Below are 25,622 nucleotides of genomic sequence, written 5' to 3'. Positions count from 1 at the left end.
CTCGCAATAGTTCAGTGCATTCAAATGTTTCTAATACTAGCTTTCGAAAAAGACCCAAAACCAACAAAGGTTCCTGCCTCAGACCTACCATGTCAGAGTAAATGCTTACAATTATGGTCTTGGTTGACCTGTGATCTCGCCAATCACCATTAGCCCTCTTAGGCCAGCACACGACTGTCTCATCAAACAAGCCGCATTCTTTTGCCATGCCATAGAAAATTGACTTCAGGATTCTGCAGCAATGTTCGCAGCGTGAATATATTCTGCAATCTTGCCCTGCGCATCCCAACCACTATTCTGAAACACGGATATGAGTCAAATGTCAAACTTAACAGAAACAGAAGAGATGCATGCACAGTTGATGTGAAAACAAAATCAATGTCTGCGATGCAATTATGTGTACCATATATGCATGCACACGCTGTGTGTGAGATGACAATTCCAAAATCCAATATAACTACTCTTAGCTACTAAGGATATTTTTATCATTAGAATCTTTCTCACAACTAGTAGCAGAAGTGATCTAGCATTTATTTATTTTTTCTTCGCAAATGGTTGGATTAGTTAGAATTGTACAACATCAGGTATACGTCTACTCATATCAGCCTGACGTTCCCATAAAAATAAATTCTCTAATTTACCACAGGAAAGCGAGCTTCACGTGTTGTAGTCCATGATGGTGTTGAAGCTCGTGGGCAATGTGAGCACCGTGCACTCCTTCAAATTCAACACGGATGGTTCTTGGATGAGCGTCATCTGTCTATCCAGGTCAAACTTCTGCAGCTGTGCTCATCAAGATGAGGATTTTAGTCTTCCTAAATAAAGACTTCTGGCAAGACCAGGCAACTGTTCGCTGCCAACGCTTGCAGCAAGAGAGATATATAACAGTTGTCATTCTGAAAGACCTTGTGAATCCCTTGTTCTATCACCCCCGTCCAAAAACAAAAAACTCCCCTCTTTCACCAGCTCTTCACCTTCCTCGCACTCGGTCAAAGATTCGTTATATCATACTCCACATGAGTGTGAACTCTCCTGACCTTTTACTCATCTACACACTACACTACATAATACACTACATCTTCACTAACATTGACTTTACCTGGGACGTTCGTTCGAAGACTGTCCTTACGTGAGACCTCTACATTTATCAACATGGTTATATCACCTCTGATTAGGTTCACGACATCGCTCTAACTGCACGACCTTATTGCCTCTTGTCCTCAACTAAAAATTTTCAACATGGCTATTTGTTGATTCCCCACAGAATATGGTCTTAAATGGGACATTTTTCACCAAGGTGGTCCTTACGCCACAATATTTTCAAGTAGTCCTCACTTGCATATTTATTTCATAAGGAGTGTCCTTACCTCAGGTTCTCGGCCACCCTCAGTGCACCTCCAAAGTCAAGCCCCTGGTCAGGTCTGCACAAAGTTCTTAAGGTGGCATGCTACCATCTGCCGCTCTCCACAACTCCTCATCTGCAGTGCCGTCCGAAAGGGTCAAGATCATGCCGAAGTGAACCAAGAACAAGACAGGATCCTGTAAAGGAAAACGCCATTTCTTTAAAACTTGTACAATGAGTTTCTTATTTCATTCAAACATTAATCTGTCTGTATCCGATTCTAAGAAACCCACCATAACAGAAAAGATCAGTATCAGCAACAAATGAACCAGTATTATGTACAGTATTACAAAATATTACAGTATTACAGACCAGAAAATGATGAAAAGGCTAACTTTTTTTTTGCTCTGCTTGTTTCTATGAAACCATTTTCTTGAATAGATGGTTCACTTTCAAACGTGTAAAAAAAAAAATCAAGATAAATCTCCCTCTCCTACTATAAGTGTATGAGTGTATGTTGTAGAAGTGAACACGTCTGTTATATGCGAATGTGGGTGCATGGTTGTTGATGACGAAGGAGAGGGGTGCCGTGGTTCCATTTTCTAGCTCTAAGCACCAGATATGCAGCAGAGTTCTGTACTTTCTGGAGTTTGTAAAGAAGGTATTCAGGGCAGCCAGCAAAGCAAGGAGTTGTAGTAATCAAGTCTGGATAAAACAAACGCACAGAGAAGAGTGTTGGTGGCGCATGTAGACAGAATGTGACGGATGGCGCTGGTTCATAACAGACAGACTGACAGACAGCTGACATTTGTTTAGCAAAATTCATGTCTGCAGTGACAATGAATCTCAGATTCCTGATGGAGGACGCAAAGGTGATGTTGGTTTCGCCCACCTTGATGTGACTTGGTGGACAAACAAGTGAATATTTCTTCTTCTCGAACATTATCATCATTGTTTTGACACCATCCAGTCTTTGACTTCAGTAATAAAGGCTTCTGTGGTACTGGTAGCAGAGTGAGACTCAGCCGGTGGAGTGGAGCAGTACAGCTGCATATCATCAGCATATGATTGATGAGAAACGTTGTGAGACTGGATGCAAGATGAAAGTGGCTTCATATACAGAATAAACAGAACTGGGCCGAATATTGAGCCTTGAGGGACGCCAGAAGAAAATGGAGCAGGGCGAGATGTTTGACCATCAACAAGCAGTCTGCATCCTATCAGTGAGATAGAGTTGAACCATGTTAGTGCAGGTCCAGAAATCCCGTAGAGGGTGTGTAGTCTAGCAGAAGGAGCAGAGAGTAGTTGATGGTGTCAAATGCAGCAGACACATCCAGAAACATTACCACTGTGAAGGGCACATAACATGTTGGTGGTCACTTTAATTAAAGTAGTTTCAGTACTGTGAAAAGGTCTATATGACAACTGAGCATGGGGGATGAGCTGGCGTTCTTGTACGTAGGCCCAGGCCTGTGTCAAAACTACTTTCTCTATTATCTTAGAGAAAAGACAAGTTGGAAACTGGGCGATAATTGTTCAACACATTGACATCAAGCGTGAATTTCTTAAGAAGTGGCTTCACTAGGGCATTTTTAAACAAAGATGGGAAAACACCTGATGACAAGCTGACATTTACAATGTTCGTAACGGAAGAAAGTAAAAAGCACTCAAGAAGACCTGTGGGTATTGGGTCTAACTGGCAAGTTGTTGGCGTGGCTTTCAGAATAATCGCCTTTGTATCAGCATCAGAGACTGGTCGAAATTTGGTCAGAGAGCATCTAAGAAGAATTTAGTCTTTGTATATAAAGCACTATGAGCAAATCGTTGGAAAGGTGCTGTATAAATCCTCATTATTATTACAATTATTGGCTCCTCATGACAATAACATGGTGTTACAGCAACAATCAAGTGTCACGTGGAAAGAATGGGTACGAGGGAGTGTTTTATCCTCATCATACGTGTGTGCACAATCCTACCAAACTAATCACTGCTGTAAGTTCATGAAATTTCTCTGGTCAAGAGCTAGAAGTGGGTGAGATGGATACCAAGCTGAACATCTACTGACTCACCTGAGGAATGATGGTCAGTTTTGACCTTAGGTTATGTAGTCCAATGTCAGCAATGTTGATGCCATCAATAGTGATGCTTCCGCCTGCAGGCTCAATGATGCGGAAAAGTCCAAGTGTGAGGGAAGACTTCCCAGCCCCTGTTCTGCCAACAATTCCAATCTGCAATGAAGAAAATTAATGACAAAATCAGGTGTGGCATGCAATGCACAAAGAGTTTATATTTGCCACAGTTTCATTTGATTGTTGCCACTTGTGTTCCTTCATTGTATAGTTGACTGTTGGTTGGTTTAGTCTTCATGCACAATGCATTAAGCTTGCCTCAACATGAGGAAATGTGCACTACAAATTGTATGATGATGATAATTGTTTCAAATTGATAGCCTAGTGCAGAACATGAAACATGAAATAGCTCTGCCATAATACTAGGCAACAGTTGGGAATACATTTCTATTTTGGGATAGATGCCATGAAGCTATATTTTAAAAAAATATTAAATTCATGGATTTAATTTTTTTTAGCACAGTTTGATTTTAATTTTATTGCACAAAGTCCCATTTTATACTGCTTGGAGATTTGATGGAGATGTAGCATGATGTCATGGTGACAAAACACCAAGAAGTTTTGAATCCTCAAATTAAACCCGGACATGAAAAACTAGCACTCACCTCAGTCTTTACACTACACTAACCATCTACACAGAAACATATTATATATATAAAAGTTTTACCAGGCTTTAAGAATTTTCCAGAGTTTTAATCAATACCATCTTTCTACCTCTTAACGTGGACTGAGAAGTTCTGCTTACCTTTTCACCAGGTTTGACAGAACAATTGATGCCCCGCAGCACAAGGTCTAGACCCTCTCTGTAGCGCACCTGATAGTTGGAGAATTCTACCCTGCCTTCTTGAGGCCATGAACTGTCTGGCTTTTTCTGTGGTAACTCCCAGGGCGCCTGCATCACCAAAATCAAGGAAATTTTACAAAGAATGATATGACATTTAATATTTTGTGTTAATTTTGGAAAAAACCATATATTTCTTCAAAATTATTCTAATGCATTTTATATTGGATAACTTTCTAATAATAACAATTCAGTATGTACTGATAAGAAAACAGAAAGTGAAAGAAAAGATTTATCTGTCTGCCAGGTGAAATGATTAAGTCTTGACACCCCTATTTCTGCACACCTGAAAGAGAATAAAATGGATATTCATTTAGAAGGTACTGACCTCTGTTGGTACTTCTGTGTATTCCTTAACTCGCTCCACCGCCACAATATTTGTCTCCAGTTCACAAGTCATGCGTACCATCCAGTTTAGGGTTTGTGTTACCTGTAAAACAAATCTGACTCATCCTTAAAACTTCATGACAAGAATTTCCATATGCATATATACATTTACAAGCCTTCTCTCTCATGCACGCACACACACACACAGACATTAAAAAACCTTACATTCATTGCATAGGAAACAGACAGCCCAACAATGCCAGGGCTGAGGTGGTCACGACCAAGGACTGCAAAAAGTGATGCGAAGAAAATAATACAGTTGCCCACAAATTCCAGGCGGATGGCCAGCCATCTGTAAATTACACAAACAAAGCAGAGCTGGGCAATGTGCATGCAATAACAATAACAATAACAACCGACTTTATTAATCCCAACGGCAATTTAGATGGGAGCTGTGCCCTGTTTCCAAAATATATGTATATGGGAAAAAAAACAACAACAAAAAAACACACACACACATGCACACCTACCCATCACACACACACACCGCTGATAGTTCACCTGTGATTGAGTAGCTGAACTGCGGATGGCACAAAAGATTTCAGGTGCCTATTACTTTTGCATACTGGCATGGCATAGCGTTTACCGTAGCTTAATAAAACAAATTCTCCCGCTAGCACATGTTCAGGTATGGACAGAATGCGGGAAGCTTTCCTAATTAATTGTTGATTACAGAAGGAAGTCAAGTCCCTCTGTTTAATACCAATTATCTTGGAACAGATGTGGACAATGTTATTGCATTGTACAATGCATGCAAGTGCAATTCAAATCCACCATTTGTCAAAATCCTAACTGCATTTTAAAGTCTGTGTTTAGTTCATTTATTTTCTCAGAACCATCAGAAGTTTAATTTTTATATTATGCTCTATACAATACACTCTCTCTTCCCTTCAGAAAGTTTAATCTTTTGCTGTCTGCCTTTTATTTTTCAAAGCATACCAATCTTTAATTATAAAGCTGCACTAGCTTCCTATTTCTGAGCACATCAAATACAAGGTGTAGCTCCTAGCTACTTTTCTACATAGGGTGCTCCACTGGTACAACAGTTATCATCTGTCACCAAGACAGTGAAGGTTGGCTGTTCTAGGTTCAGCTCTTGTCTTGGGCACACTATTCTTTCTCTGCATGTGACATCTGTTTAGGGGGCTGGCTGCCTTGCCATGATATAGCCTTAGTTGCTGGCTCGGTGTAAAACACCAATTACCCTTCCCCTCGAACACACACACAAACATCTTTCTACAACATTTTGCCTGAGTATTGCTTGTCATGCCTAAATGGAGGGTTATTTATCTTATCTTCTCAACGGTGTGCATGACATGATAAGTGCACCTAGTACCGTTTTAAAAGGTACCTTACAAATGCTGATTATTATTATGATGAAGATGATGATGTTACACTGACTCATTTATAATGTTACAGGCTTGTTCTTTTCTAGACAGGTCTATTTCATAAACTTTTTTATAAAGAGACTTTTCAGTACAATACTATAACTAATATGGAGGTACTGAAAGGGGTGAATGGGGCTATGCCTGATAAAGTAATTTCCTTACTTATCATGATTTGTAATGTTATGAACCTTTCTGATTTTCAGTTCACCATGTTCTTACCTGTTGGATACAATGCTGGGATAGTAGCATACTTGATTTTCATCAACTTTGCTTTCTGATAGCTGAATAAAGCAATTCTGCCGACCAAAAGCTCTGATGGTGACGGCCCCTGTGATAGTCTCACCAAAGTGAGAATAAATAGGTGAACGACTTGTGGATTCCAATCGCTTCAGTTGTCGTGAGGAGGCCACATAGAATCTCTGCCAGTGTACACAGTTTAACATCAGAAGCACAGTTACCAATTAAAAAAAAAATGAAGGCAATATGAATTTCTTCCTAAAACTTTGAACATTCTCTTCTCTCCCCTAAGGAAGAGTACCATTTAAACATAGCAAAAACATTTGAGCATTCAGAAAGTTACTAGTAAAAAAATGAGTCAAAGTTACAATTGTTACAAGCTGATTGATTCTAAATTTATAAAACTGCTTAAAATTGAATAAAGTCTTCAATGTGCAAAATTTCTTCTAATGTCACAAATAACAAATCTACTAAGTACTCTAAATAAACACCAATACTCATAAAGAATCAGTAACAGTAGTTTTAAGGAAATCCAAAGAAAATAAAAACGTAGTGGTTGGATAAGCGGTTATTGTTGCTCAGAAATTCTATGACATCTGAAATGTCAGACCGATCGTGTTTGTGCTGAGAGGTTGTGTTCAGTTAGTAAGAATGGAGGAAATGATGGATGGAGGCAGTGGGGACAAGCAGCTATCATTTAAAGTATTTCAAAAAATATCCTTCCTATCAGTACAACAGTGTGGTTCTTTAAAAAGAAATCTAAGAGTTATGTTGCAGCCCTTTAACAGAGGCCTGCTTCTATTAAGGCTGAAAGGTTCACTGATCTGCTCATTGTAATTTTACTGGACCTGTACCATACTGTAATGATATATCAAAGTAATAAGCTGAATAATTCTATACTGCTTCAGCACTACAGAAATATCACAAAAATGCAGCTATTACAGTTATCAAAAATCCTAAAGGGAATTGGCAAGCAATTGGTACTCCCAGCGGAAGTTTATATAAAATGTACTTTGACATTCTTTATGAGTATACTCAACTAGCTTCCTTTATGCTGGATGGGAGGAAAACCTTTTAAATACCACACTCCTCAAAAGGCCTCAAGACAAAATCAAGGATGTGGGAAGATTCAACGCATTACAAAAACTTTTAGTCTTGGATGACAACTGGGTATAATTTAATGATGTGTTCACTACTTTTAAGCAACATTTCAGCATGATATTTAGTACCCATTAGAAAAAAAATGACATAAACACTTAAACGCTAAACTTCTACTATCTAAAAGGAAAGAATGGTTCAACCGGGGGAATGGAGGTGAGGCTACTTATTAGGCCCAACAGAAGTTGGGAGAGGGGGAAATCAATGTTTTATGGACAGCCAATCTTCACTGTAGTGGTAACAGGTGCTGACTGCTGCACCACCAGGCCAGACAGAAGCAGTTGCATGCTCTTACCTCCCTTCCCATGTCGAACCCTTCTTTCTTACAGTAGAAATTTGGATTTTATTGCTTAAGATAAAGCATTAATAATCTTGAAGCACTATTTTTAACTTTTCGTGAAGTGCATGCATATCAAAAGCATGCTTTTTTTGCGGTAGGGGCAGGCAGGGATATGGGTAAAAGGAAGGTTTAAAGGGGAAAAAAAAAAAAGGAATTAGCTGACAATAAATGAGTACTTTTAAAAAATGTGGTAATAATGGTTTGCCATTCTGAGGGTTTATAAGTACTTCTCAAAGATTTTCATTTTCACTACATAGAGACAGGCCAGATTACTTAAAGCACTGGACTGATTGTTTAAATGGAACAATTTACTTCTTAGTTCATTAATTCCTGATCTTTGTGACCCTTACCTGAGTCCAGTTCAAGCAGTTGATATTAAATTGGCTAGTTGCACATAAAATATAAAACATGTTTGACACTGGGGGTTAAAAATAAAAACAAAACAAATTAAACTAAGCACTAAAAGTCAAACACTAGAATAACATGACACTAAGAGGTACAAGATAGGCAAACAAAGCAAGATGTACAAAAACACTACAGATGGCAGCTATTCTGAATATTTGGCAAAAGTGCATTCACAATATATTTAACAATAAATGAAAGACATTAAGTTCTACAAGTTACAAGGCAAAGCAAATAAATATTTCTGTAAGCACTTCAGTCAACTTTATTTACAAACCTATGGAATATGCTGGATTAATAAACAGAAAAGTGATGTAAAGCCAAGAAATTTGGCTTGCCAGCTGAAGTGAAATACACAGTATTACTAAGTTTTATCAGAAAGAAAAAAAAACCAATTTTATTATTTTATGACATAAAATGGGTTTGGGAAATTACTGGAGTCTGGCTATAGACCACCAAGCTCACTTCTTGAATACCAGGACTAAATAATGACAATGCAACAAGACACAAAAGAGAAAAGTGAGCAAAGAGGCTGAAAAGGCCTTTAACAGAGGATAAAGATCAACTGCCTGTTTGACAGTTTTTAACTCTAGGCCTGACATGATCTTAAGTCCCTGGGACAGCCCAGAGTACTCTTCAGACTCTGTATAACAGGCAGACACTTCTGAAAGTGTCTGAAATCCTTCAAGATGACAGATTTGTCTTGTTGGGAGAAATTTTTCGATTCCTACCAGGCTGCTGATTTGTGTACCTACATGCAGGACCAACAGACTGTTGTTTCAGCTTTCCGACTTCTGAATATTACCGTGTGTGAATGAATGCAGCTGTCAAAAACATGAATCTGTTTGGCAAATATGGATATGTTAAAGTATTGTTTTGTGCTTTTATACTGAGCTGCCCTGAATTGCCTGCTGAGATAAATAATGTTATTGCTATCTTACGACTGTGAAATCCTTTAGCAACAAAAGCTATAGTAAGTCATTATACCTGAATAGCAATGTAGAGAGCAGCAAGTGGAAAAATAGCTGTCAAAATCAGAGGTGTTGTCAGGGAAATGACAATAACAGTGCCCAGAACTTTGACGGTACAGCCAAGGAAAGCATCGATGTTAGATGGGATGGATACATCAATGACATCAACATCCTTGCCACAGCGGTTGATAATGCGCCCTGTAGGAGTTGTATCGAAGAAGACCATTGGAAGGTGCAAAAGACTGTGCAAAAGCTCAGCATGAAGGGTTTTTGATGCCCTGCATGCTCCCCGACTCCGCAGAAATGACCCCATCCAAATGAATAAGCCTGTATAAAAGTCAAAGAAAATTTTTACTGGTGCAATTTGCTTGGTCATGACTCCAAACCCAGTCCCACAAGGTCAGAATATTGTCCTACTATTAAGCACCCATTAAAGCAACTATGGAACATTCTTGCACTGTCAAAGGTACGAAGCCCAACAAACGTTTTCATATTGAATTTAGCAAATATCCCAATCCTAAGCTAACAAAAATTATAAGGAAAAACTTTCATCCTGAGGAAAAAGTCTCTTTGTCTGTGCAACTCAGATGGACTTTAAATGAGGTGGTCTGGTGGCGCAACAGTTAGTGCCTGTCACCAAGAGAGCGAAGGTTGGCTGTCCTGGGTTCAGCTTTCACCTTGGGCATGCTGTTCTTTCAGTTTATAGGGCTGGCTATTTTGCCGTGATATAGCTCTAGTTACTGGCTCAGCGTAAAACATAACTCCCTGCACCAGGTCTCAAAATGATTTGACAACCAGGCATAAACATGCTAGATCCAAGCAATGCTTCAAAAAACCAAATGCTTGTAATCAACAAGCACTATGAAACTGCATTCAAAAAGTATATTAGCTCCTTCAAAAGCCTTGCCACAAAATCTGAAGGGACAAAGAAGATCACTAAACCCTTATCCTGAAGCCAGACCACATTAGCACTAAAAGAATCACAGTAACGAAATTTATAAACAAGAAATTGTCTATTATTCAAACTTTAAATGTCTCTTTTTTATAAAACTTACACCCCCCCCCCAAAAAAAAAAATAAAAATTTCAGGAAAGCAAATGCTGTCCATATGAATCATAAAAGTCTATAAAGATGTTAAAATTACAAAGAATACTAACAAAAGCCACAGACTTTAACCTGTTAAAGTTCCATATCATATGCTCTACAAGAAAAAGCAAATGACAAAATTAGCAGGGAAAGACGTCCTTTAGACATTTAATTTAGCACTACACTATCAATAGTACAACTATCAACAGAAAAGCAAGCTAAGGAATTAGGACAATAGAGGTTGGAAAAGAAATACCACAAACAACAGATCAGGGCAGATTTCAGACGAGACTTTGATAAAGGTGCATTTGCACTTATGCATCTCAACACTTAGACACAGCAAAAAGTGAAACAGTCAAAGATTGCAGGGTTGGCTATACAAGCGTAAGATATCTGCATATAGAATGAATGTGCCCCTATCAGCTAGCTTTGTAAAAGGCTTCACATTACTGTATGTCTTTATCTCCAGTTATGAGGTAGTAGTCTTTTAAACGATGGCTGAATCACAAGCCACATTGGTCATTATCTCAATATTAAATGAACCTCAGATCATTAGCTCATAACCTAATTTGTTCAGGCTTGTCCATCTATCTGTGATCGTTACCTTGTTTAGCACCTCATTAATCTGAGTGCTCACGTTTTGATAATGTGCGCTGAGTCTGTGCAGAGTATACTTAGCAAAGCTTAAGCCACGAAGTCCACCAGAAAGGAGTGGAAAGTAAGACTGTACCTGAATGAGCAGGTAGATAACACCCAGGGGAACAAAAGCAGCTAAAATGACAGGGGTGGTCATGGAAATGATGAAAACTGTGCCCAGAACTCGACACATAGTTGTCAATAAAATGCCTAAGTTGGATGGAAGGGACTCATCGATGACGTTAATATCTTTTCCACAGCGGTTGATGATGCGTCCAGAAGGGTTTGTGTCGAAGAAGGCCATCGGAAGAAGGAAAACTTTGTGCAAGAGGTTAGCATGCAACATCTTCGAAGCAAAACATGCCCCATAACTGCGTAGACATGACGCCGTCCAAATCAACAAGCCTGCCAGGCAGTTCAGAAAATGTCTTACTGATCTCTGTCTCCAATATTTGTTTTCAACTCTAAGTCCAAATACAGCCTATGCTGAATGAAGCTTCACCTCTTAAAACTGCTAGACTGTGCAGACACAATTCTACCAACATTCTAGTTTTCATCTCGACAAATGCAAGATTTAGTAAAGTAGGTAAAACTGAACCTGCAGAATATTCAAAATGAAACACTACTTTGTTAAATTAATTTACTACTAAAGAATTCACAGCATTATCTAAACATCTATTTCTAAATGATAATAACATTTTCTAAGAAAATAAATGTTTAAGGGAATTAACACCATGCATGCAAGCACAAATCAAAAGCTTAACAGTAAAATAAGAATGAAGGCAAGTTACATGCAAAAAACATGCAGATAAACAGATCTTTATGTATAACATGCAACTTAGAGAGATTCAGATATTTATGCCAAACCAAATCAAAACACGGTGCAAACAAGCAGTCAGAATTGTCCACGAATGTTATGCTCAGTGAGGGAAGAATACAGTTTTGACATCACAAACATGCTACAGTTATAAATTATGCACTATTGTATAATGCAACAGTGTCTTGAAGCCTGCTAGAAATAAGGAAATCTTGACATTGTCAGCTGTGAATCATAGAGAAAACAAACAAATGTTAGCATCTGAAGAAAACCAGCTTTGGAAGCAAAATATGGCATGCAGTGTGAGTTCCATGTGAACACAGTAATACACAGCCAGTTTGAAAATTGACTAGTCCCTCCTCAAAGGCATAACTGTGATGGAGATAGTGTAAACAAGATAAAATCTGGGAATAATAACAACAATAATAAAGAGAAATGTACTGATACTATGTGAAATGCACTGTGTTAATGTGTTTTTCTGGGCAATCATGAGAGCAAACACCAAGAAATATGTATGAACAGCTATGCAATACCAGCAACCACATCCAATATATGTCACCTAATACTAAGCGCACACACACAAAATGCACAAAAAGCCCAAAAGCTACAAACTACTCAAAATAAAATCCAGGTACAAGTTAACTAAAATTTATTTTGTTTAAAAAGGGTGACCCTGCTAAAGCCTTTGTTTCTCTTTTTTCTTTGGGGGTGGGGGTGGGGGGGTGGTGAATAGCGGTGGGTCTATATTTTATCCATTAGTTCTAGCCAATGAAATTCTGCTTGTATTAACATTAATACAATTATTTTGTAGTGTTTTTCAACTAGATCTTGCGTCAGACCCATACAAAGAGTTGAAAACACTAAATTATTTTTAAAAAAAAAAAAGAGAAAATTTTTCAGTGTAGCAGTTTGTTTGTTAGGGCTAGTCTACTTAATATGAAGTTAGTGGTAATAGACAAAGCTTGCAAGTTTTGTTTTTATAATAAAATTGATACTTTTAACTGGGAATGTTGCAAATGTGCCTAGTTCTTAACATTTTCCTCCTACAGAAAAATGTTGTTTTGCTTCCAAAAAACCCACAACAAAAACCCCTAACAAACAAAACAAAAATCTTCACTCCTTGGCATGTCTTAAAAGTATTGTAAAAAGACCCTGGATGATGGAGTATGCAAAAAAATGCACACGCCAAAGAAAAAGGAAAGAAGAAACCAAATTATAAGGTTCCAGGTGTACCTGCACAAAGTAATACAGGATCATGAGTGGGACGATGACTGACAGAAAAAGCGGTGTTCCCATGGAGATGACAATGATGGTACTGATGACGTGCAGGAAGCACATGAGGAACATGTGAGCGTTCAGGGGCACAACCACGTCAATGGTGTCCACATCCTTGCTAAACCGGTTGACAATGCGTCCAAGAGGTGTGACATCAAAAAAGTTCATTGGGCAGTGTAGGATGTTGGCCAGAAAAGCCAAGTGGAGGCTGCGCGAAGCGTTGCGGGCTCCCAAGGTTCGAATGAATGTACCCACAAAGATGCACAAGCCTGTGGATGCAGGGAGGAACAATAACATTTAAGGCAAAGGATTTCCAACACAAACAAGGCAGATAACATGTGACTAGGACAAACATAAGGATTTAATTCTTCCACCCAAGCAATAAGCTGGGAAAATGAGGAAGGATTTTAAGTTAAGTTCAAATGATTTTAGGACATCTGCAAGAGAAAAAAAAATCTGAGTTCATATGGGTGCCTATGGGAAAAAAAGTGTACCAAAATAAACCCGAAATTGGCAGAAACATTCAAACATGAAGATCCTGCAAAACCATGTTTTTTTTTTAAAAAAAGCAGCATACCAGAAACCACCAAATAAACATTAGAAAATAAACTTAAGTAAATCTTTCATCCTTATTTTCTTAAAAAATCCAGATGACGACATCTAATGTTCACACATTTTCTTCATGAGGTTGATCAAATTTATAGTTTACATTGAATTAATTTTAGACAATTTACAGTAGAAAATAGATCAACTATTAAGTATACACTCCATAAATGTTCTAGTCTGTATTTTCCACAAAATATTGTAATATCCCTTATATTATCCTGTATTCAATGCTGTTTCACTGTCGACACTACTCCTATACTTTGACAAACTTCCTCTGCTATTATGTTAGGAATGACACAAAAAATAGAATGGTGACTTTGTTTGCACTCGACAACCTATTAAAACTGCATAAAATAGCAAGAAAATCCACAATAAAAGTAACTTCTATAACAACTAGAAATAAAGGATTATAAAATATATCTAAGCTGATTATTTCTGGTGATAAAACTAGAATTCTTCTACTGCTTTACTGCAACTATGTAAAAAATATATATATATAAAATCTTAGTAATAAATAGAAAAACAACAATCAATAATTTTTATTACCACAATGGGTGCACAATAAATTTCTTTTCAAGTTAAATAAACACTAGAATGTCCACAACTGTGATGCCTGCAAGATGACAACAACAATCAGTTAGGTTAGCAATGCAATGTCAAGGAGATATTCTGAATAGATGTTGAGGGCAGTGAAGGATAAAAAAACCCACTCATCTATTATCCTGTAACGTCAAGAGTAAGTGCAGAACACACGGTGAAGGCTGTGAAGGCTGAAAAACACTCTCATGTGTAAAATCCTTTTTTTTTGGTGGGTCGGGGTGGGAAGGAGAAAAAAAGGTTAAGCTTGGTAACTTTTTTAATGTAAAAATAGAATAACCTCACTGACAGAATAGCTGTCACAGAACATTACATTTTTATGAATTTAATCATTTCTATAATTAATATAATAAAAATATTATAAATTATTGATGTTTACTTCAAGCCCCTTTTCACATGCAGAACATTATAAAACTTTTATTTTTCCAAAAGTGAAGGAAGAATTCTTTTTGTTTCTGTGGATGTTCTTGCCTACCTGTATACAAAAATAGCCTGCAGCCAAGAAGGGCAGGGTACAGGCAGCCAGAGGAGTGATGGAGACAATGATGCTGAAGGTACCTACAGCTGCCAGCACACAGTTGATCACAGAGCGTACTGAGAATGGAACTACACTGTCCACTTCTGCAACATCTTGGCTGTAACGGTTGATAATCTGCCCCATAGGTGTACAGTCATACTGAGTCATAGGCCAGTGCATCAATGCATCAAGCAAGGAGGCAAAACAACTACCAGCGGCCTTTACTCCAGCCATGGCTGTGACCCATGCAGACAAGGTCACCAGGATACCTATATAGGCAAAAGGGGTTTTAACATGGAGAGCTGTTAAAGGCTATGAGGGCGGGGATATGACCACATCGTCATGTAGATGCTGAAATCTTTGGTAGGTGGTATGGTCAAGAAGCATCTTTGATTATCTCTCATTGCAGCAGAACAGCGGGAGAATGAAAAGTTCGCAAATTTTTTTAAAGTATTCTATTTTTTTAAAAGAACCCAAGTGACAGTGCCATGTTAGATTGATGAGTTGCAAGCAAACAGTATTAATAAAATGTTGGCAACAGCAGGTCTTTTTCTTTGGAGCTGATTAAAAAAATGAATCACCATGCTTTACCACTTTTGTCGTAGTTTGAAAGTACAGCAGCCACATGCTAGAAAAACACTGATGATGATGTTCCATAAAAAAAAAAAACCAACAGAAATTTTTCTTTTGCTCACAAGGGCAGGCATACATACTCATATAGACATCTAACACACACAGTTAGGAGTGTGTTATGACATTATCATGGTCATCACCCTATTAGCTACCCAATTCCAGCTGTTTGCTTCTGTCTGGTCAAAGCTGACTAATGAAAGGGGTGCACACAAACTCAACCAACATACCCACTCCCATGCCACTCCATCTAGCCAGTGAGCTCACCTATGAACTTGTATTACTGGACTGTTTGCAGATGATTTTCTTCAGTTAACCTCTAAAATGAGGCTAGTGTATACAAAGCTTCTGGTTTAGTCACGTTCATTGCTTAGGCTCGCTGAAACTAACAGCGGAGAACTTTGCAAGAGGCTAAGCGTTGGTCTCGGCAGACAGACAGCAGTCTTCCTACACACGTACATGGTTCACCTCGCCATTAGTTTTTGCTGAAGCTGAGAATTGACCTACAGTGAGAATACAGGTCGAAACTAGCATTCGTGTCATTTGATAAGTACCAGATGGCACGACCCCATCTATGCCAGGAGTCCCAGGCGATCAGCACTTGCGTGGGATGGTGGAACGAGGAGTAGGATGGTGGAACAAGGAGGCGTGGGCGGGTGGATCTGAAGAGTTTATCCACTGTTCCTGAGACACCTGCCAGTGACCTAAGCCAGGACCACTGCTGAGGTGCTGGTTGCATAATGAAGAACCCCTACACAAGAAGAATTAGTTTTTTGAAGCTTTGTGTTGATTAGGTGAGCATTTATCAGACAAACATCTTTGGCCTCAATGTGCAGAATGTCTATTGTACCTTGCATGTGCACCAAGAGCAGCATTGCAGCTAGCTCCATGCAAACGTATCTTGTGATGACTGATGAAGACAGCAAATCATAAAAGATCTCACTAAGACATGTTAACCCATCTTTAAAGCTATACCTAATGCGTATGCATGCACAGCAGCCCCATTAATCACCACAGCTAACATAGCAATGGCTGTATGTTCTTTGATCATTTGAAGCAGGTCCATCTAGGAAAGTAAAATTAAAAGTAGCCTCACTAATTAGTTGATGAAACCAATTACAAAAAGGCAAGAAGGTACATGGGTGTGATGTTTGTCAGATCAGTCATGAAGGAGCTGAACTCCTGATTGAGGCATATTTTGGTGAAAAGAGATCTAGTGTGTGTCCAGGTCAACCTGCTTAATCTCTAAGCTGGAACCCACACCACAGCAGAAAAACATCTCCCTCAACATAAGATCAAAGCTTGTAATTAATCATCAAAGTCAGGGAACAGGGAACTGTCCAGCCCATTGTCGCTTTGTATTATCCTTACACACACCACAGCCTACTAGGCATGAATACTATGCCATGTGTACAAACACTGTAAACTGATTATCCTGCTTGGGAACAGGCAGCAGCAGGCAGAGCGTAAGACAAACACATGCTGATGGATAAAATTCAGTGAAAAAGTATGAAGTAAGCCAACTGCTTCAACTGAAATTGTCCTCAATGTCTCTCCCATCTGCATCTGTTTGTCATATACTGACTCTGAATCAGAACAGAACTGGTTCAAATCCAGAGCAGGCGAGTCTGAAGCCAAAGACACTTAATGGATCTCAAAGGAACAGGAAAGCATGGGATAAACTGGTGGAATGGGATAAACTGGTGGAATGTTTGAAGCACATTTTGAAAATTCGAGCTGTCCTGCAGACATACCCAGTCTCTTCAAGCTGTGGCAATATAACAGTCTGCTTCAGCATGCCAGCTGTCTAGCCTTACCTTTAACTTTATCAAAAATATGGTAAATGTTTTGTCATCTCCCCACATCATTCAAACCTTATCACCTGCACACATCAGTGTTCAGACCAGAAGAAAACATCACACAGTGAGTGCAAACATCATAGCTCGGATTGGAGACGGCAAACAAGAAGCTTTCAGAAGATGGGCTCTACTACAAAACCAATGCAGAGAAAGCAAGGTAGCAAAAACACGATGCTGGGTTGAAGTCCGGAGAAAAACTGGAGAGATGAACTCACTGGGTAGACAGAGGGCGTGAGTTGGCTGAGTTTGTGTGCTCCCTGTTCATTGGCCAACTTTGACCATTTGGAAGTTGACATCTAGCAGGGTGAACTTAACATCATGTCTTCTGGTATAGCACAAAAAAGAAACGACTTTCCTATATTCAAAAATTTCAGATATTTTCAACCACAGCAAATAAGTTGACCAATCAAATAAACATCTGTCTTCAGTACTTGAGCGGCTTTATGCCCCTCAAGGGAGCAACAAGGAATAAACTAAACTTCAGTTCCTGAAAAGGGCAAGATAATTATCTGAGTGTAATATATTTGTCACATTTAAACACCCTGCTTATGAAATTGTGATGTTTAATCTAAAAATAAAAGAAACAGCCTTCACTTCTTTTACCTCTTCAATGTACTAAGTGTGACAGAATAAGACAGAAAGGAAAATTAGCATGCATTGATTATTTGAAATGAAACGGAGCCTCCCAAATGCAGTCTCAAGATCTGCAACAAAAAATGCCACTGGCTAACAATGAGTAATGTTTATGAATGAACAAACAACAAATGCAAACAAGGTTTGCAATCAACCAATTTGAAAAGAAAGACAAGCAACCAAGACTGCCAGGACCTACCCTGCACAACACCAAGGGCACCGTAGACACCAAGGCGCATGTTGCGGTGTTCAGAATCACTGGTTTTATTGGGGTTCCTGGCATCGTTGCTCCAGTCGCTTAGCCAGACGTTAGAGCCGATGTTGGCAGCATCGTAGAGGATGTAGAGGACTACAATGATAACACTCAGCACGACTCCCACTGCTTTCAGGTATGCCAGGAAGACAGAAAACTTGACCTGTAAGTATCAGACCCAGTAGTTCAACATGTAACCTCATGAACTTGATCTTACTTAAGGTGCACACATATTTACTTCTTTTTTTTGTTTTGTTTTGTTTTGTTGTGCAAATTCCTACACTTTCCTTGTCTTAAAATATTTTTATCAATTCCATTTATACCCTTTCAGTCACTCTCTCTGCACATGTTCAAATACTTTATGAGAAACTGGGCAAGTTGATGTGTGAAGGTTAGATGTTAGGATTTGGGTTAGGATTAGTGTTGTCAGAAAATTTTAGATGGATTAGGTTTAGTGGACTTCTTAAGGCTTTGAAAGTACTGTGTGTCAGTTCAGGGGAACTGGGTGCTTTTCTTGACAAAATCCCTCCACAAAACAAAAAAAAAACTTTTGTAAAATTTGGTAGGAAGGGAGCATACTGGGAACTGGGAACTGTTTTATGTTTCCACATACTGGGAACTGTTTTATGAAAGAAAAAGTATTCTTTTTTTTTTTTAAAGTACTTGAGTTTTAGAAACCATGGGATGTCAACAACTGGGGACAGTCCTTAGAGTGCACGCATAGTTCATACAAGTTTGTCCCTGGCTTTTGGGAAACATACTCTAGTGTGCGTGTGTGTGTGTGTGTGTGGGAGGGGGGGGGGTGTGTGGAAAGAGAGAAGCATATTCTGTTCTCTGTTCAAATTGCTTATAATGATAACTACAGTATTTCTAAACTGGCAGAAAACAGACAAAAGACACAGGCATTTGAATATCTCCCTCCTCCATAAAGATGTCTTTAAACTTCTCATGGTGAATCAACCCTATGGTCCCTTTATGCATGGAAAAGAAGATCCAAATGCTTATGCAACGCAGCCAGCCAATTATTTACACAGAAGTAAGCATGCACAGGGGATTTTCTGATGACTGCACATGCAGCATGCCCCTTTGCATAGGTCATCTGGAAATTCAGTTCTGCCTAGGGTTTGTCTTATTGTCATCATCAGCACCACCACAACATCATATACATCAGTGCAGTGGCATTAGGTTAGCTGTAACCATTAATAATAGCTCACAATCATCAACTGTTGAACAAATTAAGTCTTTGTACAGTTACACCCAAATCTGAAAGTACTTTTGAAAATGGATCTGATCCATAATTTACAAACTAGAAATCTTTATTTAGGAGAGTAAATTAATGCTTTTTTGTACAATTAGCCCCCGATCCAAGGAAACTGAAAGACTACTAAAGAAAAACTATAAAACAAATGCATTAACAAGAGAAAATTACAATATATACAAAGATATGGGTTGCTGAATAATCTGATAGGGATTTCTGATCACAGGCATTCTAAGCCATCTAGGGTATGTGATATGCATATGACAACACACTTTGAGTCTCCGTGGTCTACCAAAGAGGTGAAAACTGAAGTTCAAAAGGATGTGAAAAGGAGGAGAATATTCACAAACCAGTCTTTCTCTCCTTAAAAATAGAACCCCCCCCCCCAAAAAAAAAGCAAACAAACTTCATGCAGAGTGTAACCTGCAAGTCTCACACAAAGCATGCATTGCATGGCAGAACTGCAGCTATGCACAAACTACATAGAGTGAAAACTGATTAGATTGTCACAACCCCAACTTCAACAAACCACAGATGGAGCTAGTCTTTCACAAAGCACATACACTGGTAGGGACTGATTTTTCACAAACCATGCATTACTTGTTAAGAAAATGGAAAAATGTCGGGTGCAATAACAACCTTCTTGACAAAACAGAAAGTAAATACGCAGGGCATAACATACCCTCCCTGTTTCTACTGCCTCTGCTTGAATCAACCTGCTTTGTTTCTGAGAAACACCAAAAAATGTTAGATCAAAAACTAACACTAACACTTGCTAACAAAAGCATATTAGGTGAACGAGTCATATAATCATTTTATTATTTCATAGTACCTTGAATGTTGCCTTCAGCTGGGTGGTTAAACGATATATAATTCAGCCAAAAACAAAAAAGAACTGTACATGCTGGCTTGGTTGCAGGTGGTTTAAATGCCATTAACCGCCCACTTGTGAAATGCTTTGATGTGACGACTTGAAACTGTTTCTACAGTGTGTTTTCTCTGAAAAGTTTGTCATGAGTCGTGGGTGATTGAATCCAGTGATTACACATCTTGCATACTAAACTCCATCTCCCCCTTCCATGCCTGTCATGTGTGCATGAACTTCACTGTTTACCACAATATAACCAATCCAAGCCACTCCATGATTCATGCATTTTTTACTAATAGTACAATATGCCTTGATTATAATGCACCCCCCAAAAAATGAGGGGAAAATGAAAAAAAGGCTGGAAGGAAAAAAAAGGCTCTTATTACACAAAAACAAAAATATAACATACCCGTCCTGTTTCTACTGTTTCGGCCTGTATGAGCTTATCCTTTTCCTGTGGTTGCTTGCCTGTTTTCCCATCTTCTAGAACTGCTGTTTGAAGTTCTGGTTTTCGAGCACCACCTTTATCAAGTGATGTAATTGACTGGGAACTTCCTCTGATTTCTGAGTTGGATCGGATGCGCTGAGTCAGCTCAGACACTTGTCTGTAAATGTAGGGAGAATGCAAATGACATTCCACCAGGGCTCTTTGAAGAACGCTGTTTATCATTTAAATACTGATTTCAAGTAAAACAATTAAATGTCAAAGCAGAGGTTGTGTCATATGTGGGAACACTCCAGAAACTTCAACATGTGAAAACCATTCTATCCCTAGGTGAAATCTACTATCCAATAAGTTTTAAATGGACAAGGATCAAATGGACACTTCCTAACAAGCTTTAGCCAGCCCCCAACCCCATTCAGACTGAGCTTAAGGAAACAAAGAGTGACATGGTTGTTCAAGTTCAGTAATAACAAATACAGTAGTCGAAGTAAAAAAAGCAGATAGGTGCGCATGCATATAAATTAAGTAGATATGATTTGGCTGAGTATGCATCTTGCTAAACATGATATACAAGCTTTAACCTAACATCTTTATCATTAACTACTCTTACAGGAACCAAAATGAAGCAAAGACAAACATTCATAAAGCAAAGACAAACATTCATAAGCCACAAAATAGAAAAGATGTGTTATAGTAAACATTTAATTCTTAAGTTTTTAAAATGGCTTTGGAAAAAACCTTAACTAAAAAAAAAAAAAACAAAAAAACAAACAAAACAACAAAAACCCCCCCAAACATTTCAGCAATATAAGGAAACTGTTTTAGAAAGACCCATTAACTGATTCAATATGCAATAATTTAGTTAAAAGAAAGATCACCTATGAAGGCGTGCACCTTCGTTGGAGTCCATGATAGAGCCAAGATGGGAAATAATATCTTCTCTAAGACTGAGACCTGTTAAGAGAGAAAGGTGTTATTAAGACTGATAGAATACTTTTTTTAAAAAAGAAAAATTTCCAATGTCTCCTCCCATATCCCCCATCATACCACCCCTACCCCATAATTCTCATGCTGCAAAATCACATCCATGGAAACATCTTACTACTAAAAAAATGAAAAATGTCTACAAATACACATGTGAGATAATGGTACACTAACCCTCTAGATCAGGAGGATCCACAGAACTGTCTGCTTTCACCAATTCTTCAGTGAGGTAGTTCTTGAGAAATTCAGCAAAAGCACCATTATGGTCCATCAGCTGAGAGAAGGAACCCACTTCAGAAATCTTTCCCTCCTTCAGCACAACAATTTTGTCCACTTTTGGCAGGAAGCTAATACCATGGGTCACAAGCACTCGAGTCTGTGACAACATAATAGGAGGGACTGAATGCTACTGCCAAGAGAGATCACTGTCTGGACACAATTCAGAAAGCGCAGCTGGTGCACTTCCCTATATCTCAACCAGAATTAAAATTAAGCAGTGTCAATATTATAAGTCTGTAATGGCTGGTCAAAGAACTTGAATATGTCAATACAAATTTTCTTATAGATCTTTCCATGAATCACAGTTCATCAATGAACTTCTGTAAAGCAGATAAAAAAAATTTGAAAAAATAATTGTAAAAAGCTTGTAGAAATAAAAACTTGTATGACTTCGCGCTGATGGCATACTGTCATAGCTAAACATGCTTTTTATTGGCTCTAGATATCCTATCCTCCATCTCCAAACACAGAAAGCTTAAAAATGTCTAGATGCAGAAAACAAAAATGCAAGTTCTGTTATGATTTTCTAAAGTTATAATACTGCTGACATCAGGCACAATCATGAATCAGTACTTTCTTTTGCAAACAACAGAGGTGTGTGAAAAAGAAGCGAATGATAAATGGATGATAATGATGAAAATTAATGACACAATAATGCTGGAATGTAGTCACAACAACTGATGGTCAATGCAGTCAATCATTAAGCAGATATGAATCAAACTTTAAGATGTCTGTCACAAAGTGCTAAATTTTTTTTTCTTACCTTTCTTCTGAGGGTACCCTCAGGCCCAATGACATGGTCAAAAATGTGCTTGCCCACATGGGAGTCAACTGCACTGAGAGGATCATCAAGCAAATAAATGTCAGCATCTTGGTACGTTGCCCTAGCTAAGCTGACCCGTTGCTTCTGTCCACCACTGAGGTTAATTCCCTGAAGCAAACCACAAAATATATGCATGCAAGCCCATCTGCATATGAAAATCCAATCCCATCATTCTGCATAAAATGCGGTGTAATAAATAAGGCTTTTATGCCTTTCTGAAGTCTTCATCTGTTGTATGCTCATTATGGACACACATTAACTGGATTTGCAGGTACTGACTAATAAATAAAAGCATACTCCTGCTTATTGCTTTAAAATTCTTTCACTTCTTTTGATAATCTCTGATGACCCCCATAACTTCCTTCAGCTTTCATCTGTTGCCCTCGGGCAGGTGCTACATAGTGCCACGTGCACGAAAAACTGCCTACCAACGGTCTTTTGTGCCAGCAGCCATTACCATCTTAAATAAAATGCACAAGGACTTGTAGGCCTATCATATATTCCCTGGAATCCTTCTCAGGAGGTTCATTAATCTGTGTATCTGTGAGGAGGGGTATGTGTGTGTGTTGAATGCTGTGTACAGGTATGCATGTTTGAATGTTATGTTTGTATGTGTGTGTATATATATGCTTATATTTGTGTGTGCATGCTTATGTTTGTATGTGAGTAGTGATTGTGAGCAACAAAAATATTTCTGTATGTAACTGCCTTCAACAGACAATAAAGTTTGATCTGATTTTTTTCCATCAGAAGCCATGTACACCCCACCTTGTCTACCCAACAACTTACGATGTCACTAACCTTTTCACCAATTTCTGTTTGGTCTCCAGCAGGAAGCATGTCCAGGTCTTGCTGTAGAGCACAAGAGTATATAGCATTGTCATACCGTCGCTGGTTGAAGCTGCTGTTGAAAAGAATGTTGTTGCGCATGGTGGCATTTTGAATCCAGGCCTGCTGAGCTACATATGCGACAGAACCCTGCAAGAGAAGAAAGAAGCAGGTGTGGACTAACAGAACATGTTGTATTGTTGTCAGTTTAAAAAATCTAGTTCCTGATTCAAATTGCTATCTACAATCATGCAAACTTTGAAAGTGAACTTAAGACATGTTTCTCATGCAAAGTTACTTGGCAAATGAATCTTTATCTTTAGGTTTTATCTTACTGTAACTCCCTTTTAGCAGCTTGCACAAAACTTCCCCAAAAGGTCATGATGTCAGAATAATGACACAGAAAACATCGCTCTCCTCTGTTGTTCTATGCATCTGTAAACTGTTTTTAGATTCTAGAAGTTTCTCAAGAGCTGAGACTCACCTTCACATTCACATATCCTGAGAGCTTCTCCATCTCCCCCAGGAGAGCACACAAAAGAGATGATTTACCAGAACCTACTGATCCAACCACAGCTACAAGAGATCCATCTTCTACTTCCAAGTTTATACTGCATCATAACAATTAAAGATACATAGGATAAATAAATCAAATCAAAGACTAGTTTAATGCACAAACATGTCTAGACTGTAAATCACATGCAGACAGAAAAGGGAAGGACTGTCAATGTGCATCCATGTATATGAAAAAAGCATAATAAAATAACAATTTGTAAAGAAAGAATATGGTTAATTCATCAACATCTAATTGAAGAACAAATTATCCCTGCACTGTTTAGTGTTAATAATAATAATAACTGAATTTGTAAAAAAGTACACTTTGTATGGAGGTAAGCTAAATGCTACAAAACAAACCAACAGTCAACCATACAAGAAACATAAGTGTAAGAAAACAGATGACAGCAAGGCAAACATGAATGAAAATGATACATTAAGGAGTGAGTGAAGTACTTGATTATGAAGGATATTTTTGTAAAGAGGCTGGATTTTGAGGCTTTGAACGTACACACAGCTCCAAAAGACAGAGACAGAGAATTAAAAGACTGGGGCCCAAAAAGAGAGAAAAGGAATGTCTGCTGCATTTCTCACACCTGATACATGGCACAGAGAGAAAGGTAACACAAGCAGACCAACGAGACTGACTTGGGTGGTAAGGTGCCAGTAGCTCAGACAGGTATGCTGGGGCAAAGCTTTGAAGACAATGGTAGCACAGTGTGCCTTGTGGAGGAAGGGTATAGCATGGAGTGCTTTTTGCCTACAGAAGACAATAGGACTGGCACTTTTCTGAGCCTTTTCAAGTTTTTGCAGTAGAAAGCTAGGGAGATCAATGAGTAGAGAGTTGCAGTGATCTGGCTGCGACAACAAAAGCAGCCAGAACTTGTACTTAACAGGCTTTGATGTGACTGATCTTGCGAATCTCAAAGATGAACTTTCAGACTATATATCATTAGCATACAGCTGGCCCAAGTGGTTAGATATTTATTCAAATTTCAATTCAAACCAACAACTCCTATTTTTTTATGTGCAAAGGGTGACATAAAATAATAAAAGGTAGGCAGAAAAGTTTTTTTCTCTCACTCTGTCAGTGTGTTTGGTCCATCTCTGTCCCATCTGAAGGTGCCATGTTCAACCTTGATGGCTTGTTCTAGAAGGAAAAGGAGAAATATTTAGGCATTTCATATGCAGAATCGAACTTGAATGTATATGCATTTCTATTGCTTACCTTATGTGCATTAAAAAATTAAAATTATGCGCAAAAAATAATGCCAATGGGGAAAAAGATTTTAAAAACTGAACTTTCTATGTTTTTTTCTTTCTCTTCATATTTATGTATGCTAAAAGTAAATATCACAAATGAGTTCAAAACAAAATTCTCACTTATATGTGTGTTTCTTTGCACAGCATCTGAATCCAACTCATCATTGTCTAGGAACTTCTGCAACCTCTTCAGTGACACGCTAGCCTGCAGGCAA

The 25,622-nt window shown here is 38.4% G+C and overlaps 1 protein-coding gene across 7 annotated transcripts in view; it reads right to left on the bottom strand.

Moving 5' to 3' along the window:
* Positions 1–25,622, bottom strand: part of LOC112559222 (multidrug resistance-associated protein 1-like) — a 52,699-nt gene that overhangs the window by 8,903 nt on the left and 18,174 nt on the right. For 4 of the 7 annotated variants that reach the window (XM_025230285.1, XM_025230292.1, XM_025230300.1 and 1 more), the window contains 16 exons: positions 25,528–25,612; positions 25,228–25,294; positions 24,074–24,200; positions 23,563–23,739; positions 22,702–22,869; positions 21,834–22,035; positions 21,554–21,629; positions 20,640–20,835; positions 20,045–20,089; positions 18,051–18,267; positions 12,968–13,278; positions 6,307–6,506; positions 4,865–4,991; positions 4,641–4,742; positions 4,217–4,363; positions 3,412–3,570 (listed from right to left, as the gene is read on the bottom strand). In XM_025230285.1, the coding sequence (XP_025086070.1) occupies positions 3,412–3,570; positions 4,217–4,363; positions 4,641–4,742; positions 4,865–4,991; positions 6,307–6,506; positions 12,968–13,278; positions 18,051–18,267; positions 20,045–20,089; positions 20,640–20,835; positions 21,554–21,629; positions 21,834–22,035; positions 22,702–22,869; positions 23,563–23,739; positions 24,074–24,200; positions 25,228–25,294; positions 25,528–25,612 (2,406 nt within the window). Of the gene's footprint in view, positions 1–3,411; positions 3,571–4,216; positions 4,364–4,640; positions 4,743–4,864; positions 4,992–6,306; positions 6,507–9,211; positions 9,523–11,011; positions 11,323–12,967; positions 13,279–18,050; positions 18,268–20,044; positions 20,090–20,639; positions 20,836–21,553; positions 21,630–21,833; positions 22,036–22,701; positions 22,870–23,562; positions 23,740–24,073; positions 24,201–25,227; positions 25,295–25,527; positions 25,613–25,622 lie in introns of all 7 variants that reach the window. The other 3 variants (XM_025230330.1, XM_025230319.1, XM_025230339.1) reach the window with 3 other exon arrangements.

Source organism: Pomacea canaliculata, linkage group LG1 (assembly GCF_003073045.1).
Source record: "Pomacea canaliculata isolate SZHN2017 linkage group LG1, ASM307304v1, whole genome shotgun sequence".
In the NCBI taxonomy this organism is placed as follows: domain Eukaryota; kingdom Metazoa; phylum Mollusca; class Gastropoda; order Architaenioglossa; family Ampullariidae; genus Pomacea; species Pomacea canaliculata.
Note: the sequence above shows the minus strand (reverse complement) of the source record. Positions and strands in the feature narration are given on the sequence as shown.